The sequence below is a fragment of the Leiobunum rupestre genome, chromosome 10 (genome assembly GCF_980474605.1).
Source record: "Leiobunum rupestre chromosome 10, qqLeiRupe1.1.hap1, whole genome shotgun sequence".
NCBI classification, from domain to species: domain Eukaryota; kingdom Metazoa; phylum Arthropoda; class Arachnida; order Opiliones; family Sclerosomatidae; genus Leiobunum; species Leiobunum rupestre.
In genome coordinates this window covers 11,323,795-11,343,685 of record NC_143393.1, presented here as the reverse complement: position 1 = coordinate 11,343,685, position 19,891 = coordinate 11,323,795, and the positions used below count along the sequence as shown (strand labels likewise).

General features: G+C 34.8%; 3 protein-coding genes across 3 annotated transcripts in view; 2 read left to right on the top strand and 1 right to left on the bottom strand.

Annotated features, from left to right (window-relative positions):
• The window catches only part of Cals (calsyntenin 1), a 232,321-nt gene that overhangs the window by 42,027 nt on the left and 170,403 nt on the right, over positions 1–19,891 (top strand). The window lies entirely within an intron of this gene.
• Positions 467–4,578, top strand: LOC149923666 (uncharacterized). The gene is made up of 12 exons (XM_090160795.1): positions 467–1,708; positions 1,765–2,293; positions 2,349–2,496; positions 2,547–2,685; positions 2,740–3,058; positions 3,117–3,217; positions 3,273–3,581; positions 3,635–3,844; positions 3,897–4,007; positions 4,118–4,260; positions 4,320–4,535; positions 4,573–4,578. Exons 1-12 carry the CDS (start codon positions 970–972, stop codon positions 4,576–4,578), a joined length of 2,970 nt encoding a protein of 989 aa, XP_090016921.1. The 5' UTR covers positions 467–969.
• On the bottom strand, positions 6,605–7,293 carry LOC149923665 (uncharacterized). The gene is made up of 3 exons (XM_090160794.1): positions 7,283–7,293; positions 6,669–7,224; positions 6,605–6,613 (listed from the first exon to the last, which is right to left on the bottom strand). Coding segments are annotated over exons 1-3 (567 nt in total). The 5' UTR covers positions 7,285–7,293.

Here is a 19,891-nt window from a genome sequence, read left to right as displayed (position 1 = left end):
GAATCAAAGACTAGATAATCTAAGAGCAGAAACTTAAGATATATTTTCAGCAATAAATTTATCTTATTAAATTAATATATAATATGAAACCGATTTATTTCAAATTCATGAAAAGATTGGTTAACTTTAGCAAAAACAGTTACACTAGATACGTGTTTGTGACACCCTAAGATCATAGGTTATCTTAAATCATTTGTAAACACCAGGGAAATGATCATAGGTTATCTTAAAACATCTGGAAAAATAAGGGAAATGATCAAAGGTTATCTTAAAACATGTGGAAAAATCAGGGAAATGATCAAAGGTTATCTTAAAACATCTGGAAAAATCAGGGAAATGTTCATAGGTTATCTTAAAACATCTGGGAAAATCAGGGAAATGATCATTGGTTAGTAGAAGGAAAGTGAGGGTGTGGCATCGATCCCGGGTTCGGGTTTGGGTTCGGGATCGAAATCCGGGATTTAAGGGATGAAATGGGGGTAAAATCGTCAAAAAGTCAATGTATTTAGGGTATTTCTCGCGACGATTTGTTTTCCCGTATATCAACATATTGTGTCCAGGCCAACTTGTTCATTTATCTACGCTTATCTCGAAAGATACTTGAACGTATATCTTATCAAGTTTTATCGTACGGAATAAGTTGAAATGATGTAAAAATTGATAACCTAGGCGGCGCGTGCGCAGATTCCCCGGGAGGCGCGGTTAATTTGAATTGAAGTGTTTTGACGTCATGGAATATTTGTTGTTAAAGTAGAATGGAAATATTTTTAAACTTCATTTTAATAGCATTAACGCGTAAGTAGTACTTAAATATGCTTAACACTTGAACCTATCTCACGAGTATTTCAAACGAATATTTTAAGTATGAGAAACGTATTGTTCTCAAATGATACTTGAATATACTATAAAAGAGGTTGTATAGCGTTGTAGGAGGTCATTCCACGGTTAACCGCGGTAGCTATATTCAAGATGCCTAAAGCCCAACATATTTGCCCTACGTGCGCGAAAAGTTTCGCTACCAAGTCCTCCTTAAATCGGCATGTTAGAGAAGTACACGGTGATAGACATACGTTTGTCTGTGAAGTATGTGGTAAGAATGTTGCTAGATTGGGACATTTCAAGAGCCATCAACGAACTCATGACTTGAACGCACCCGGCCCTTCCGAACCCATGGACCTGTCTCGCACACCGTCACCAATGCAACGTTCGCTAGCATCTTTCCGTCCACCATCGCCATACCGTCCACCTTCACCTAGTCTGCTTCAAGAAATTCAACTGGAATCTATCCAACCATCTACAGCGGATTTACCCAACAACCCAACGCCATCACCTGTTCCCGCCTCATCAATACTTGATGAAACACCACCAGCATCTCCAAGTATGGTCCAGGCCTTGAATGATACGTTAGCATCTATCCGTTACAATGCTGAAGACTATGATATTGATGCGGGGATGTTTATCGGACGTTACCGAGCCGCTTTCAGTAAATTTCTAATGGAAAGACTCACCAGTAAACGTGGAATTAAATGGTTCCTACTCGTAAGATCTGTTTATATGAGACCTTTAGGGGGTGAGGAACAAAGAGCGGAAGTACGACCCTATTTCCGGAGCACTATGCAAACAACATTAACGCCCGATGTCATTGAAAGCCAGCTGAATGAATGTCTTGAAACAATACAGTCAGCAGCGGAAAACTTTGAAGCGACAGGTATGTACTAAAATTTATAAGTTATATTTTGAACTAAAACATTATATTTTTGATAGGATCGGGTTGGGTAATTGACCGTGTTCTGTATGTAGAATTAAATGTAGCATCTTACCAACCGTTGCGAGGGTCATCGTATATGGAACTACCTGAAAAACTATCTCGACGTCACGCGATTCTTAATATTAGAAACGAAAATGACGAGAAATGTTTTCTCTGGTCAATTCTCGCTAAACTTCACCCAGTTCCTCGGACTCAAAACGCTAATCGTGTTTCCAAATATACACCTTATGAAAATGAACTTGATACCAGTGATATATCTTTTCCTTTCAAATTAAACGCTACGGAACTTAAAAAATTTGAATTAATGAATAATTTATCAATATCTGTGTTCGGCTTTTCGGGAGACATATTCCCCCTTTACGTAAGCGCTAACAAGTGTTGTAAGGAAAGGGAGGTTGATTTGCTATACATCACCGACGAAACTAAAGATATTGACGATGGGAATAGACATTACTGTCTTATACGAGACCTAGGAAAACTGCTACAGCATCTAACAAAACACAGAAATACAAGTTATTATTGCAGGTAATTTAGTTTCCAATATATTAGTTTGAAATATACTAATTATTTTCTGTATTAGAATGTGTCTTCACCGATTCAGTGGAAGCAACGCTGAACAGCGACGTGATGCGCATATCGAAGAATGCGCCACTCACGGCGTCCAAAAAACAGTTTTCCCTACTAAGAAGAAGACGGTTTATTTTGATAAATATGAGTGGACAGAAAAGGTAAAAATAAAAATTATTTAATTTAACTCTTAATGAAATGAAATTATTAGGTGCAGTATGTATTTTACGCCGATTTTGAAGCAATCCTACCGAGAGTTCAAGGATGTGATCTAGATCCCGATATAAATACCAGCAAAGTAAACATGCACATCAGCTGTGCGTATTCGTGGGTGTTTGTTGGACCTGACGGTAAGTTATTTGACAAAATTCCCTTTTAGATATATTACAATAGGATACTTATAGGTGTACCTGTTCGAACCGATTGCTATCGAGGACAAGATGCAACTCGAAGATTTCTGGAGTCTATTCTGGAATTAGAGAAGGAGTTGATGGAACTCATTGAGACAAATGTACCAATGATTATTACCCCGGAGGAGGAGGAACAGTTTCAAGCTGCTACGCATTGCTACATTTGTCAGAAGCAGCTAAATCAGGGAAATATGCCCGCTGTTCGAGATCATTGCCATTTCAGCGGCAAATATAGGGGGCCAGCGCATAACGTCTGTAATCTTCAAAAGAAAGTTCCAGAATTTATCCCTATTTTCCTTCATAACCTTAGCAGGTGAATTTATTAAGTTAATTAACCAGGAAATAAACCTAATAATAATAAATCTTCATAGATACGATTTACATCTTATATGTCAGGAGATTGGTCATTTTAAGGAACAGACACTTGACTGTATTCCTTCCACTAGCGAAAATTATATTTCGCTGAAACTAGGTAAAATATATTTAATTATGAATTTAACCTTAACATTAATTTTATTGTTTTTTAGGGAGATTTCGGTTTTTAGACTCTTATCGATTTCTAAGTGATAGCCTCGATGCTCTAGTATCTAATCTCGTTTTGGAAGGAGCCAGTAAATTCCAGATTGTTAAGAAATATTTTGAAAGTGAGAAAGTTCAACTGCTTTTGCGGAAGGGGGTCTACCCATACGAGTATATGGACGATGAAAAGAAATTTGACGAGACGATGCTGCCACCTAGAGAAGCGTTTTTCAGTTCATTGAAAAATCAAAATATTTTAGAATCTGATTATTTACACGCCCAAAATGTTTGGACAGCGTTTAATATTCAAACATTAGGTAAAATTACTATAGTATAAATATTTCAAATCTCTTAACCTCGGTTTTCGTAGGGGAATACACCGACCTCTATGTGAAAAGCGATGCGTTGCTCTTAGCCGACGTTTTTGAAAATTTTAGAACATTATCTATAACCCATTATAAATTAGATCCCGCTCACGCTTACACCGCACCAGGTTTAGCCTGGCAAGCAGCTTTGAAGATGACCGATGTTCGCCTCGATCTCATACTTGATATAGATCAACACTTATTTATTGAAAAGGGTAACGCTTTTGTGATATTTTAAATATTATTGTATTTACATTGAATTTTTAGGGATTCGAGGCGGTGTTTCAATGATCTCAACTCGTTATTCTGAAGCGAATAACAAATATATGGCCGACACATATGATTCGTCTAAAGAGAGCAGTTATATATGCTATTTAGGTAATTTACATTTTTAAAAAAAATAAATAATTTTTTTTATTTTTATTTTTTTTTATTTTAATTATTTTTATTTTTATTATATTAATTAACTTAATTTAACTTAATTGAAGATGCTAATAATTTGTACGGTGCTGTTATGTGTGAACCACTACCGCTAGGCGACTTCCAGTGGGTTCAGGAGGATGATTTGCAAACACTCAGTGAAAATATTCTGAGTATTCCCAATAACGTTGAAAACGGATACATTTTAGAGGTAAATAACAAGTGTTATAATTATTGAATTATATTTTTAAAGAATTGTTTCCTTTGCAGGTGGATCTTGAATATCCTCCAGAGTTGCATGACTTACATAACGATCTCCCAGTAGCGGCGGAATCTAAAGTTATTACACATGATATGCTATCTCCATACTCCAAAGATCTCTTAGGAAAATTAAATATTAAGGAGAATCAAAGTCTACCAAAACTTCTTCCTAATTTAAATAATAAAGAGAAATACATAGTACATTACCGCAATTTAAAATATTATGTAGAATTAGGTTTGAAAATAACCAAGGTTCATCGAGCTCTAACCTTCACTCAAGGAAAATGGTTAGAAAAATATGTTAGATTCAACACTGAACAGAGGAAATTATCCAAGAGTTCATTTGAAAAGAATTTCTGGAAACTAATGGTTAACTCTGTTTTCGGGTAAATCAATTTAAATAATTTATTGCTGTTTTTTCCCCTTACTTCATTTAATTCTTTAGAAAAACAATGGAAAATTTACGGAAGCATATAAATTTCGAGTTGATTCATAAACCAGAAAGAATGTTAAAAGTTACAAGTTCCCCGCAGTTTGAACACTTTACCATCTTTAATGAAGAGTTAGCCGGCGCTCATAAGAAGAGAGCTAAAATTGTTCTTAACCGGCCTATATTTACCGGATTCACCATTCTAGATTTATCCAAGGAGCTCATGTATCGGTTCCATTATGGATTCATAAAAAATACGTACGGGGACAAAGCATCACTATTATTTACAGACACTGGTAATTTAATTTAATATGCATTTTTTATTTAAATAGTACTAATATATAAAATATTTACAGACAGTTTAACGTACAACATTAAGACGGATGATGTTTATAAAGACTTTGAAGTTCATAAAAACCGCTTTGACTTCTCTGATTATCCACCTTCGCATTTCCTTCATTCTAATCAGAATAAAAAAGCTCTCGGTTATTTTAAAGACGAGACAAATTCGCAGTTAATTCAAAGCTTTGTAGGACTTCGTCCAAAGCTTTATTCTATTAAATTGTACGGGGAGTCTAAGACCGCTGAAGAGATAGAAAAGGAGTTGCGATTGGGGAAATCTTTAGAGTCAATTTTAAACCATAAAAAGGTTTGTAAGGGCGTTGCCATGAACGTTATTAGAAACGTCATCCGCCACGAAGACTATGAACGTTGTCTTTTTAATCAAGAAACCATGTCAGCCGAGATGATGCGTATAGCTAGTTTCAAGCATGAACTATTTACTATAAATACTAGAAAACTTTGTTTATCACCAAATGATGATAAGAGATACATTCTACCCTGCGGGGTTCGTACATTAGCGCACGGTCATAAAGATATTGAAAAATTATAATGAATGCTTGTATTTATGTATATATAAAAAAAACTGCTATTGCTATAAATTGTAAAAAATTATTTTATTGAATACATTTTGCACATAAACTCTTTAATCATTTTATCGTTTACATATTTATCTTTCTTAAACCTAGACACAATGTTATACATTTCTATTCCTTTACACCTGTTTATAGCAAAATAGATACAGAATGCTCCACACGTATTACTAGAATTACTCTGTAATTGATTAGAATTAAAAGTTACAGTTTTACTGTTTCGTTCAATAAAGTCATTAAATTTAAAATAATCTGGCGGGTTTCCAAAGGAATCCATGAATTCACAATTTTTATGTTTAGAAAAATATATTAGAACCCAGTGTTCTCCAGGTTCAGCACTCGTATCGGTATTTACAATAAATAGAGAAGGGAATATTTTTACGTATTTAGGTAGCTTGTCAGCCGCGAACACGCCTTGAAATATACTTTTAGTACTTAAATCTTTTTCAAGTATTTTAGTTATCTGTAGCGAATCCATTAATTACTGTAATCGAAAATCACGGTTCGATTTTTATCAATTTCAATCAAATTTTGAAACTCGGCGTAAATTAGAATGGAAATCGTCTCCGGTAACGGTTTTGCAAATTTTAATTCTAATCTCAGGTTACTGTTTTTTACAAGATGCAAGTGATTAGCGTTGTTATTAAGATCCGAGGTTAAATTGTACGCGAATAAACAATTTCCGTTAGGGTAATCTTCCCGACTTATCTGATTCCCTTCATCTACGTTCCACTGATTAGTTTGAATGAAAAGATTGCAATACGCTTGAATATATAGATTTTCCTTGGGTGGACCCGGCTACAAGCCCATTCATTGGATGTTGTAAGCTTAAATCCATAATGGTAAATGAGAATCGGAACATTAGTGCAATCAATTTTATTAACTTTTTAACAAGTTTTTAGCATTGCATATTATTAGTGACATTATATTATTTAAAATTTCTTTCGACAATTCACAGCGAATAGTAAACATTTCAATAATATTTTCACAATCTACCGACATAATTATTTCATAAAAATGCAAATCTACGCGCTTAGAATAATCCGTCATGATACAATCATGCTGGAGTTGAGATGGATGATCAATTTGACAGCCATTGCACGCTTTCTTAAGAGCTTCGTGTAATTGTTTAATTACAACGTTAGTCATCGCCTCCTTTATTTCCTTGATTTTCTTTAAACACTTCTGAATAGACTTGTACTGGTCGAGGAAATTCAACCAAGAAGATTGAGCGAAAGCTACCCCCTCTTTAGTCGGTAACAGTTTTCCATAGTTTACTCCATAACCATGGTACATTTGTCTAACATCTAAAACCTTTTGTTCGGCAAATCTATGAACCGAAAACCGTTTAGTTTCAGAACCTGTGAAAACCCACGAAGTTTCAGCTTCGTTATTGAAATAAGCTTCAATGGCATCTTTCTTTGTCCATAGCTCTTGCAGTTCCGCTTCTGTTAGTTTGATACCCTTTGTTAAATCTAATAGACCGCAGTAGATGGTTTCATCTGCATAAACGATTAACCCTTTGTCAGCAGACACAGGAAATGAACAATTCCTATAAAATAAATACATTAAGACAAAGTTAAGAATTATCACTGAGTATTCCTACTTACATTTTAAGGTTCCTCGAAGTCACTTCCAATACAATTCAGATGGTGAACTTTCTAAATATGGTCTTACTATTATACGGTTTTCCCTTTTTATACTCTGAAATTATTTATCTTCGATATCTTATTTTTTAAAATGGAGTTTAAAATTAATTCCATTCTACGTATACGCATTTTGAAGTGTATCGCGTTACGTATATAGGAATTTACCCGGTTCTCATACGGAATCACGTGTACAATTACAATACTTGAGAACGATACGTTTCTCATACTTAAACTTTAGATATTCGTTTGAAATACTCGTGAGAAAGGTTCAAGTGTCAAGCATATTTAAGTACTACAATGATATTAAAATTAAGTTTAAAAATATTTCCATTCTACGTCATTTTAACAACGAATATTCCATGACGTCAAAACACTCAAATCTATGTTTTAAATTCAAATTAACCGCGCCCCAATCCGCGCACGTTAACCGCGTCCCATATTCCATGACGTCAAAAAACTCTTAAATTCAAATTAACCGCGTCCCCCGGGGTAATCTGCGCACGCGCCGCCTAGGTTATCAATTTTTACATCATTTCAACTTATTCCGTACGATAAAACTTGATAAGATATACGTTCAAGTATCTTTCGAGATAAGCGTAGATAAATGAACAAGTTGGCCTGGACACAATATGTTGATATACGGGAAAACAAATCGTCGCGAGAAATACCCTAAATACATTGACTTTTTGACGATTTTACCCCCATTTCATCCCTTAAATCCCGGATTTCGATCCCGAACCCAAACCCGAACCCGGGATCGATGCCACACCCTCACTTTCCTTCTACTTTGGTTATCTTAAAACATCTGGGAAAATCAGGGAAATGATCATAGGTTATCTTAAAACATCTGGAAAAATAAGGGAAATGATCAAAGGTTATCTTAAAACATGTGGAAAAATCAGGGAAATGATCAAAGGTTATCTTAAAACATCTGGAAAAATCAGGGAAATGTTCATAGGTTATCTTAAAACATCTGGGAAAATCAGGGAAATGATCATTGGTTATCTTAAAACATCTGGAAAAATAAGGGAAATGATCAAAGGTTATCTTAAAACATGTGGAAAAATCAGGGAAATGTTCATAGGTTATCTTAAAACATCTGGAAAAATAAGGGAAATGATCAAAGGTTATCTTAAAACATGTGGAAAAATCAGGGAAATGATCAAAGGTTATCTTAAAACATCTGGAAAAATCAGGGAAATGTTCATAGGTTATCTTAAAACATCTGGGAAAATCAGGGAAATGATCATTGGTTATCTTAAAACATCTGGAAAAATAAGGGAAATGATCAAAGGTTATCTTAAAACATGTGGAAAAATCAGGGAAATGTTCATAGGTTATCTTAAAACATCTGGAAAAATAAGGGAAATGATCATTGGTTATCTTAAAACATCTGGAAAAATAAGGGAAATGATCAAAGGTTATCTTAAAACATCTGGAAAAATCAGGGAAATGTTCATAGGTTATCTTAAAACATCTGGGAAAATCAGGGAAATGATCATAGGTTATCTTAAAACATCTGGAAAAATAAGGGAAATGATCAAAGGTTATCTTAAAACATGTGGAAAAATCAGGGAAATGTTCATAGGTTATCTTAAAACATCTGGAAAAATCAGGGAAATGATCATTGGTTATCTTAAAACATCTGGAAAAATAAGGGAAATGATCAAAGGTTATCTTAAAACATCTGGAAAAATCAGGGAAATGTTCATAGGTTATCTTAAAACATCTGGGAAAATCAGGGAAATGATCATAGGTTATCTTAAAACATCTGGAAAAATAAGGGAAATGATCAAAGGTTATCTTAAAACATGTGGAAAAATCAGGGAAATGTTCATAGGTTATCTTAAAACATCTGGGAAAATCAGGGAAATGATCATTGGTTATCTTAAAACATCTGGAAAAATAAGGGAAATGATCAAAGGTTATCTTAAAACATCTGGAAAAATCAGGGAAATGTTCATAGGTTATCTTAAAACATCTGGGAAAATCAGGGAAATGATCATAGGTTATCTTAAAACATCTGGAAAAATAAGGGAAATGATCAAAGGTTATCTTAAAACATGTGGAAAAATCAGGGAAATGATCAAAGGTTATCTTAAAACATCTGGAAAAATCAGGGAAATGTTCATAGGTTATCTTAAAACATCTGGGAAAATCAGGGAAATGTTCATAGGTTATCTTAAAACATCTGGAAAAATCAGGGAAATGATCAAAGGTTATCTTAAAACATCTGGAAAAATCAGGGAAATGATCAAAGGTTATCTTAAAACATCTGGAAAAATCAGGGAAATGTTCATAGGTTATCTTAAAACATCTGGGAAAATCAGGGAAATGATCATAGGTTATCTTAAAACATCTGGAAAAATAAGGGAAATGATCAAAGGTTATCTTAAAACATGTGGAAAAATCAGGGAAATGATCAAAGGTTATCTTAAAACATCTGGAAAAATCAGGGAAATGATCAAAGGTTATCTTAAAACATCTGGAAAAATCAGGGAAATGTTCATAGGTTATCTTAAAACATCTGGGAAAATCAGGGAAATGATCATTGGTTATCTTAAAACATCTGGAAAAATAAGGGAAATGATCAAAGGTTATCTTAAAACATGTGGAAAAATCAGGGAAATGTTCATAGGTTATCTTAAAACATCTGGGAAAATCAGGGAAATGATCATAGGTTATCTTAAAACATCTGGAAAAATAAGGGAAATGATCAAAGGTTATCTTAAAACATGTGGAAAAATCAGGGAAATGATCAAAGGTTATCTTAAAACATCTGGAAAAATCAGGGAAATGTTCATAGGTTATCTTAAAACATCTGGGAAAATCAGGGAAATGATCATTGGTTATCTTAAAACATCTGGAAAAATAAGGGAAATGATCAAAGGTTATCTTAAAACATCTGGAAAAATCAGGGAAATGTTCATAGGTTATCTTAAAACATCTGGGAAAATCAGGGAAATGATCATAGGTTATCTTAAAACATCTGGAAAAATAAGGGAAATGATCAAAGGTTATCTTAAAACATGTGGAAAAATCAGGGAAATGATCAAAGGTTATCTTAAAACATCTGGAAAAATCAGGGAAATGTTCATAGGTTATCTTAAAACATCTGGGAAAATCAGGGAAATGTTCATAGGTTATCTTAAAACATCTGGAAAAATCAGGGAAATGATCAAAGGTTATCTTAAAACATCTGGAAAAATCAGGGAAATGATCAAAGGTTATCTTAAAACATCTGGAAAAATCAGGGAAATGTTCATAGGTTATCTTAAAACATCTGGGAAAATCAGGGAAATGATCATAGGTTATCTTAAAACATCTGGAAAAATAAGGGAAATGATCAAAGGTTATCTTAAAACATGTGGAAAAATCAGGGAAATGATCAAAGGTTATCTTAAAACATCTGGAAAAATCAGGGAAATGTTCATAGGTTATCTTAAAACATCTGGGAAAATCAGGGAAATGTTCATAGGTTATCTTAAAACATCTGGAAAAATCAGGGAAATGATCAAAGGTTATCTTAAAACATCTGGAAAAATCAGGGAAATGATCAAAGGTTATCTTAAAACATCTGGAAAAATCAGGGAAATGTTCATAGGTTATCTTAAAACATCTGGGAAAATCAGGGAAATGATCATAGGTTATCTTAAAACATCTGGAAAAATAAGGGAAATGATCAAAGGTTATCTTAAAACATGTGGAAAAATCAGGGAAATGATCAAAGGTTATCTTAAAACATCTGGAAAAATCAGGGAAATGTTCATAGGTTATCTTAAAACATCTGGGAAAATCAGGGAAATGTTCATAGGTTATCTTAAAACATCTGGAAAAATCAGGGAAATGATCAAAGGTTATCTTAAAACATCTGGAAAAATAAGGGAAATGATCAAAGGTTATCTTAAAACATCTGGAAAAATCAGGGAAATGATCAAAGGTTATCTTAAAACATCTGGAAAAATCAGGGAAATGATCAAAGGTTATCTTAAAACATCTGGAAAAATCAGGGAAATGTTCATAGGTTATCTTAAAACATCTGGAAAAATCAGGGAAATGATCATAGGTTATCTTAAAACATCTGGAAAAATAAGGGAAATGATCAAAGGTTATCTTAAAACATGTGGAAAAATCAGGGAAATGATCAAAGGTTATCTTAAAACATCTGGAAAAATCAGGGAAATGTTCATAGGTTATCTTAAAACATCTGGGAAAATCAGGGAAATGATCATAGGTTATCTTAAAACATCTGGAAAAATAAGGGAAATGATCAAAGGTTATCTTAAAACATGTGGAAAAATCAGGGAAATGTTCATAGGTTATCTTAAAACATCTGGAAAAATCAGGGAAATGATCAAAGGTTATCTTAAAACATCTGGAAAAATCAGGGAAATGTTCATAGGTTATCTTAAAACATCTGGGAAAATCAGGGAAATGATCATAGGTTATCTTAAAACATCTGGAAAAATAAGGGAAATGATCAAAGGTTATCTTAAAACATGTGGAAAAATCAGGGAAATGTTCATAGGTTATCTTAAAACATCTGGGAAAATCAGGGAAATGATCATTGGTTATCTTAAAACATCTGGAAAAATAAGGGAAATGATCAAAGGTTATCTTAAAACATCTGGAAAAATCAGGGAAATGTTCATAGGTTATCTTAAAACATCTGGGAAAATCAGGGAAATGATCATAGGTTATCTTAAAACATCTGGAAAAATAAGGGAAATGATCAAAGGTTATCTTAAAACATCTGGGAAAATCAGGGAAATGATCATAGGTTATCTTAAAACATCTGGAAAAATAAGGGAAATGATCAAAGGTTATCTTAAAACATGTGGAAAAATCAGGGAAATGATCAAAGGTTATCTTAAAACATCTGGAAAAATCAGGGAAATGATCAAAGGTTATCTTAAAACATCTGGAAAAATCAGGGAAATGTTCATAGGTTATCTTAAAACATCTGGGAAAATCAGGGAAATGATCATTGGTTATCTTAAAACATCTGGAAAAATAAGGGAAATGATCAAAGGTTATCTTAAAACATGTGGAAAAATCAGGGAAATGTTCATAGGTTATCTTAAAACATCTGGGAAAATCAGGGAAATGATCATAGGTTATCTTAAAACATCTGGAAAAATAAGGGAAATGATCAAAGGTTATCTTAAAACATGTGGAAAAATCAGGGAAATGATCAAAGGTTATCTTAAAACATCTGGAAAAATCAGGGAAATGTTCATAGGTTATCTTAAAACATCTGGGAAAATCAGGGAAATGATCATTGGTTATCTTAAAACATCTGGAAAAATAAGGGAAATGATCAAAGGTTATCTTAAAACATCTGGAAAAATCAGGGAAATGTTCATAGGTTATCTTAAAACATCTGGGAAAATCAGGGAAATGATCATAGGTTATCTTAAAACATCTGGAAAAATAAGGGAAATGATCAAAGGTTATCTTAAAACATGTGGAAAAATCAGGGAAATGATCAAAGGTTATCTTAAAACATCTGGAAAAATCAGGGAAATGTTCATAGGTTATCTTAAAACATCTGGGAAAATCAGGGAAATGTTCATAGGTTATCTTAAAACATCTGGAAAAATCAGGGAAATGATCAAAGGTTATCTTAAAACATCTGGAAAAATCAGGGAAATGATCAAAGGTTATCTTAAAACATCTGGAAAAATCAGGGAAATGTTCATAGGTTATCTTAAAACATCTGGGAAAATCAGGGAAATGATCATAGGTTATCTTAAAACATCTGGAAAAATAAGGGAAATGATCAAAGGTTATCTTAAAACATGTGGAAAAATCAGGGAAATGATCAAAGGTTATCTTAAAACATCTGGAAAAATCAGGGAAATGTTCATAGGTTATCTTAAAACATCTGGGAAAATCAGGGAAATGTTCATAGGTTATCTTAAAACATCTGGAAAAATCAGGGAAATGATCAAAGGTTATCTTAAAACATCTGGAAAAATCAGGGAAATGATCAAAGGTTATCTTAAAACATCTGGAAAAATCAGGGAAATGTTCATAGGTTATCTTAAAACATCTGGGAAAATCAGGGAAATGATCATAGGTTATCTTAAAACATCTGGAAAAATAAGGGAAATGATCAAAGGTTATCTTAAAACATGTGGAAAAATCAGGGAAATGATCAAAGGTTATCTTAAAACATCTGGAAAAATCAGGGAAATGTTCATAGGTTATCTTAAAACATCTGGGAAAATCAGGGAAATGTTCATAGGTTATCTTAAAACATCTGGAAAAATCAGGGAAATGATCAAAGGTTATCTTAAAACATCTGGAAAAATAAGGGAAATGATCAAAGGTTATCTTAAAACATCTGGAAAAATCAGGGAAATGATCAAAGGTTATCTTAAAACATCTGGAAAAATAAGGGAAATGATCAAAGGTTATCTTAAAACATCTGGAAAAATCAGGGAAATGATCAAAGGTTATCTTAAAACATCTGGAAAAATCAGGGAAATGATCAAAGGTTATCTTAAAACATCTGGAAAAATCAGGGAAATGATCAAAGGTTATCTTAAAACATCTGGAAAAATCAGGGAAATGATCAAAGGTTATCTTAAAACATCTGGAAAAATCAGGGAAATGATCAAAGGTTATCTTAAAACATCTGGAAAAATCAGGGAAATGATCAAAGGTTATCTTAAAACATCTGGAAAAATCAGGGAAATGATCAAAGGTTATCTTAAAACATCTGGAAAAATCAGGGAAATGATCAAAGGTTATCTTAAAACATCTGGAAAAATCAGGGAAATGATCAAAGGTTATCTTAAAACATCTGGAAAAATCAGGGAAATGATCAAAGGTTATCTTAAAACATCTGGAAAAATCAGGGAAATGTTCATAGGTTATCTTAAAACATCTGGGAAAATCAGGGAAATGATCATAGGTTATCTTAAAACATCTGGAAAAATAAGGGAAATGATCAAAGGTTATCTTAAAACATGTGGAAAAATCAGGGAAATGATCAAAGGTTATCTTAAAACATCTGGAAAAATCAGGGAAATGTTCATAGGTTATCTTAAAACATCTGGGAAAATCAGGGAAATGTTCATAGGTTATCTTAAAACATCTGGAAAAATCAGGGAAATGATCAAAGGTTATCTTAAAACATCTGGAAAAATAAGGGAAATGATCAAAGGTTATCTTAAAACATCTGGAAAAATCAGGGAAATGATCAAAGGTTATCTTAAAACATCTGGAAAAATCAGGGAAATGATCAAAGGTTATCTTAAAACATCTGGAAAAATCAGGGAAATGATCAAAGGTTATCTTAAAACATCTGGAAAAATCAGGGAAATGATCAAAGGTTATCTTAAAACATCTGGAAAAATCAGGGAAATGATCAAAGGTTATCTTAAAACATCTGGAAAAATCAGGGAAATGATCAAAGGTTATCTTAAAACATCTGGAAAAATCAGGGAAATGATCAAAGGTTATCTTAAAACATCTGGAAAAATCAGGGAAATGATCAAAGGTTATCTTAAAACATCTGGAAAAATCAGGGAAATGATCAAAGGTTATCTTAAAACATCTGGAAAAATCAGGGAAATGATCAAAGGTTATCTTAAAACATCTGGAAAAATCAGGGAAATGTTCATCGGTTATCTTAAAACATCTGGGAAAATCAGGGAAATGATCATTGGTTATCTTAAAACATCTGGAAAAATCAGGGAAATGATCAAAGGTTATCTTAAAACATCTGGAAAAATCAGGGAAATGATCAAAGGTTATCTTAAAACATCTGGAAAAATCAGGGAAATGATCAAAGGTTATCTTAAAACATCTGGAAAAATCAGGGAAATGATCAAAGGTTATCTTAAAACATCTGGAAAAATCAGGGAAATGATCAAAGGTTATCTTAAAACATCTGGAAAAATCAGGGAAATGATCAAAGGTTATCTTAAAACATCTGGAAAAATCAGGGAAATGATCAAAGGTTATCTTAAAACATCTGGAAAAATCAGGGAAATGATCAAAGGTTATCTTAAAACATCTGGAAAAATCAGGGAAATGATCAAAGGTTATCTTAAAACATCTGGAAAAATCAGGGAAATGATCAAAGGTTATCTTAAAACATCTGGAAAAATCAGGGAAATGTTCATAGGTTATCTTAAAACATCTGGGAAAATCAGGGAAATGATTATTGGTTATCTTAAAACATCTGGAAAAATCAGTTGTTCAAGCCCGTCCAAAGACATCAGATTTAGGAAATCAATTAATGGGTTGAATTGATTTTATTATGGGAAAAGAACTTACTATTAGAGTACTATGGGATTTGGAACAAACCTAAAAAGCGTTCCAACAAAGTCATTAAAATTGATAATTTTAAATTTGATACAATACGTAAAACCAAAAGTAACCTAAGACCCAAGTCTTATGCTACTTTTGGTAAAAATTCTAAAGTCACTCCGTTAAGAGGATAAATTCGGGGTTAGTGGAGCTTCGTTACGGTCTTTACTACCTTGTTAATATTTTTTAGTACAATTCTTCGGAAACCTTCATTCTTTAAAGCCCAGTTCGCTAAAACCCCAGGGTGATTTAAGCCCTGGTTTTAGAGTTAGTTATCCCCCTAACAAGTACTGAAATGGTCTTCCGTGCGGTCAACGGGAGGCTATAGTTTTTTCTCCAACTTAGCATATACAGCTGTTTAAGTTTGGTGGCGTGGAACCTTCTCGTTCGACTTTATTCCTGCAGGATTAATTAATTTGAAGCCCTTATGAAGTATCTCGTTCGATTGATGGGGATTTAACACGTGCGCCGTGTGTTTCCGCTCGTTTCAAGCACGCCACCACGGTCTCCACAGACTAGAACTCTTTAGCTCATCAGACTGAAGGGCCGAGAGATTGTAGACTGAAACCAATTACTTTACACCGAAAGAATTGTTCGTTGACCTTGACCGTCTATCGTTCAACAAACTTCAAAAGGGGTATAAAGTAGGACGTTCGACGAAATTAATTTTTTGGTCGCTAGAGGCGCAGTTTTTAGCGTTAACCTTTATTAATCGCGTCTATTTCTTCTCAAAGAGCGTAGAGCTTAGTGGAAAATGATTAGTTTCAAGACGATTCTACCAGGGCTCATACAGACCAGGAAAACCTTGGAAATATCAGGGAAATTGACTTTTCTACCGAAAATCGTGGAAATAGGGAATTTGACATATCTGCCGAAAATCGTGGAAATATGGAATTTGACATATCTGCCGAAAATCGTGGAAATATGGAATTTGAATTATCTGCCGAAAATCGTGGAAATATCTGGGAAATTCCCATTTTTGGTACAAATCAGGGAAATTTATTAGGCTTCCGAAAGTTTTCCGTAATGAGTACCAATTTCCATCAATAAGTTTCCGTATACAAAATGTATCTACGATTTTGCACAAATAATAATATTGGACTTTATTTATTACACCTTTTATATAATAATATGGAACTAATTTACTTTAAATGACAACCATGAAATGAGTCACTCTGTAAATCTTAGTTTTTTTGGTGTTTTTCTTGCACATGGAAAATTCGGGGAAATATCCGTGGTTAAACCGGGAAATATCCGGGAAATCAGGGTTGTCATTAGTTGTATGAATCCTGTCTACTGAACAACTCACCGCGTTAACTTGGGGAAATAAGTTTTGATCTGGCTGTGTCTGAAATGGCGATTTGAAATATATTATATACACCACTTCAGTAATACGGCCGGCCCACGCGTCTATCAAAAAGAATTGCTGAGGATGTAATTTCGTTTTCTCCCCTTTCTACGGAACCTAAAGGTCAACCTAGGTAGTTGGGTTTAGCCTGTCTTTGGACTGGAGCGTGCCAGCTAGGAGCAACAAACACAACACCCCACACAAGAGAACGCAACCCGTCAAAAGTCATGCATTTTGTTGCGTGCAGTTTTCATTGGTTACTGGTTAGACGCTTTAGCGCCTGCTGCCGTCGGAAGGGGAAAATTCGGAAATTGTCTCCCCCCACCCCAGCCCGTAAAACGTTCAGCGTAAAGGTTCGTCGAATGAAATTTGTACACAACACTGCGTTAGCGTGATTAAAGGCTAGCTGGGTCCTCCTTGTGTTTGTTGCTTCTAGGTGCCACGCAGTTAGCCAACTTATTGCGTAAGTTTATAATATACTAGCTTCCTGTAAGTTAGAATCGTACATAGGCTGCGCGTTAACCGCGATTTATCCCAAGACGTCGAAGTCGCCATCTGATGGCGAAAAATCGGAATATGAGTTAGCCTGTTAAATCCGTTCACGTTTAAACGACGGGATCGAAACTCGTTAAGCCTAACGCGAGATAAGCTTTTAACTACAAATATTTTACGACAATACGTGCAGGGTTGCAACAAGTGCAAATCCAAGTTTACTTTTTAACGCTGGTACCTCGATTTGTTTACAAAGTCCTTTTTTACCTATCACACGAACCCAAACCTTAACGTTCGCGTTTCCCCGCTGCTTGGTTTGGCGCTTGTTGCAGCCTACTTCCAGGGACTAGTAGACCACACTTTGTAGCTCTCTGGCGCTCTTTAAACTCATCGTAGGAAAATGGGGAAAAACCGGCATACTTCTCAACTCACCCCCTACCACTCCTTAAAATTTTTACGTAACCTTTTGAAACACGATGTATATAAATTTAATAAAATAAATTTATTGCCGAAAATATATCGAACGTTTCTGCTCTTAAATTATCTAGTCTTCGTTTTTACATTTAGCCAATAACTCGTCAAAAATAATTGAATTGTTAGGTTTATCCGAGTTTTCCGCGGCTATTTTAATAGACACTAGCGCGTCTTTTTAGGCTGAGTTCGACGCCTATACTCGTTTAGTCCATAAAATATCTCTTTCCTAAATCGCGACGGGCGAAAGGACTAATTGCCGGAGATGCGCTGGTCGTAATTACAATTTGCGGGTTATTTAACAGTCCATAAAAAGGAATGTTTTTTATTACTGGTATTATTATACGTACCTCGATCCTTTCCTACGCTCGCGCCATCTTCCGGAGAGTTGGCGATCACGTAGCGCGTTAATCCATTAGGAACGCGGGGGCTTTCGGCAAACGAAAAGATGACCACTGCCCGGGCTCGTAAAAAAGCACTCGTAACACGCGCCTACATCCTCCACACCGTCTTCGCTCTGTTTGCGTTTCGTTTACCTTCAGTTGCCCGCTGAATGTACCGTCGTCCCCCCGTCGATTACATTGTCAAGACGAGGTTCGATTTTTGACTCCTAATAGACGATTTCTCCTTAATGCGTCTTACGACTGTTTGATGGTGTTTCTTACCCACCCCCCGGGCGGCAAATTGCGGTATCGACTATTTTACTACTCGGGACCCTCTCCTCCGCGCTGAATGTGGAGCTTCACAAAAATGTGTAAAATCGTCATAAAGCGGAAGAATTTTGTAAACCAAGTTCATACGGACCGTTGAAATCCTGGAAATAGCTGGGAATTAAATTTTCGACGGAAAAGTTAGCAAAATTTAAATTTTTTAGTAAAAATCATGGAAATTTATTAGGGTACAGAAAGTTTTTCTTATTAAATATTTCATTATTATTTTGTATATATATATATATATATATATAAAAATTAAGGGGTTAGAATATCAAGAATTGAAAACTTTTATCTTTTGTCAAACACAAAAAATAAGAAAAAAAGCTTCATCCCGGGGGTTTTATTCTGTCGACTTGATCTCGCGGACTGGCAAAGAAAATTATCTCCTATCTGGCTTCGGCAGATCCCGACAAACCCAGCAAATAATACCCCGGCTCTCCGTCTCATCAAAACAACACGTCTTTGTGTCTTTCACTTCGGAAGCGCCGTTCGACGCGACTTCTTAATTGAAGGATTCGATGTCCACCGTTAAAAGCCTAGTTCCCACTCAGCGAATAGAACAATTTTCGCGCTGAAAATTGACGCTCGCGAGAATAAAATTCGCGGTTTTTTTCCAATTCGCCGCTAAAATCGCGTCTCCGCGGTATCTAGCGAATGTTCTATTTTTTTTTTTGACGTCCACACCTTGGCGATAAAAAGCTTCGGCCAATCAGAAAACGCGTTCCCTCTATCTATTCCGCTCCCGTCCGTCACTTATTAAGCCTAGGTCTTCAGAAAAGCGGCTCGGCCAACTTGACCAAGATACTGAAGTAAAGGTAATTATCACGCGAATAGAATCGTTTATTTATTGAAATTATCAACAGGAACATCCATTTGGCTCATTTTGAACTGATGTTTTATGTTAGGCCTAAAACATTACTAAAAACCCGCACGATTTGTTTTCAGCGTTTTAAAATTTTCGCGCTAAAGTGAGAATCGCTTCCCCAGCGACCGAAAAAACGCGTTCTTTTTTCGTGGCGCGAAAATTTTATTCGCCTCGAAAATTCGCCAAGTGGGAACTAGCCTTTAAGCGGCCGCGTGACGGAGCGACGCGAAACGCCGGCCGTGTGAAAGTAACGTTGTTTTTACCATTAAAAATGGAATTGCCTTCGTTGCGAAGTGGAATTAGGCTCGGCTAATGGCAGCTCGCGTTCCCTATTGTTTTCTAGTTTCCACTTTAAC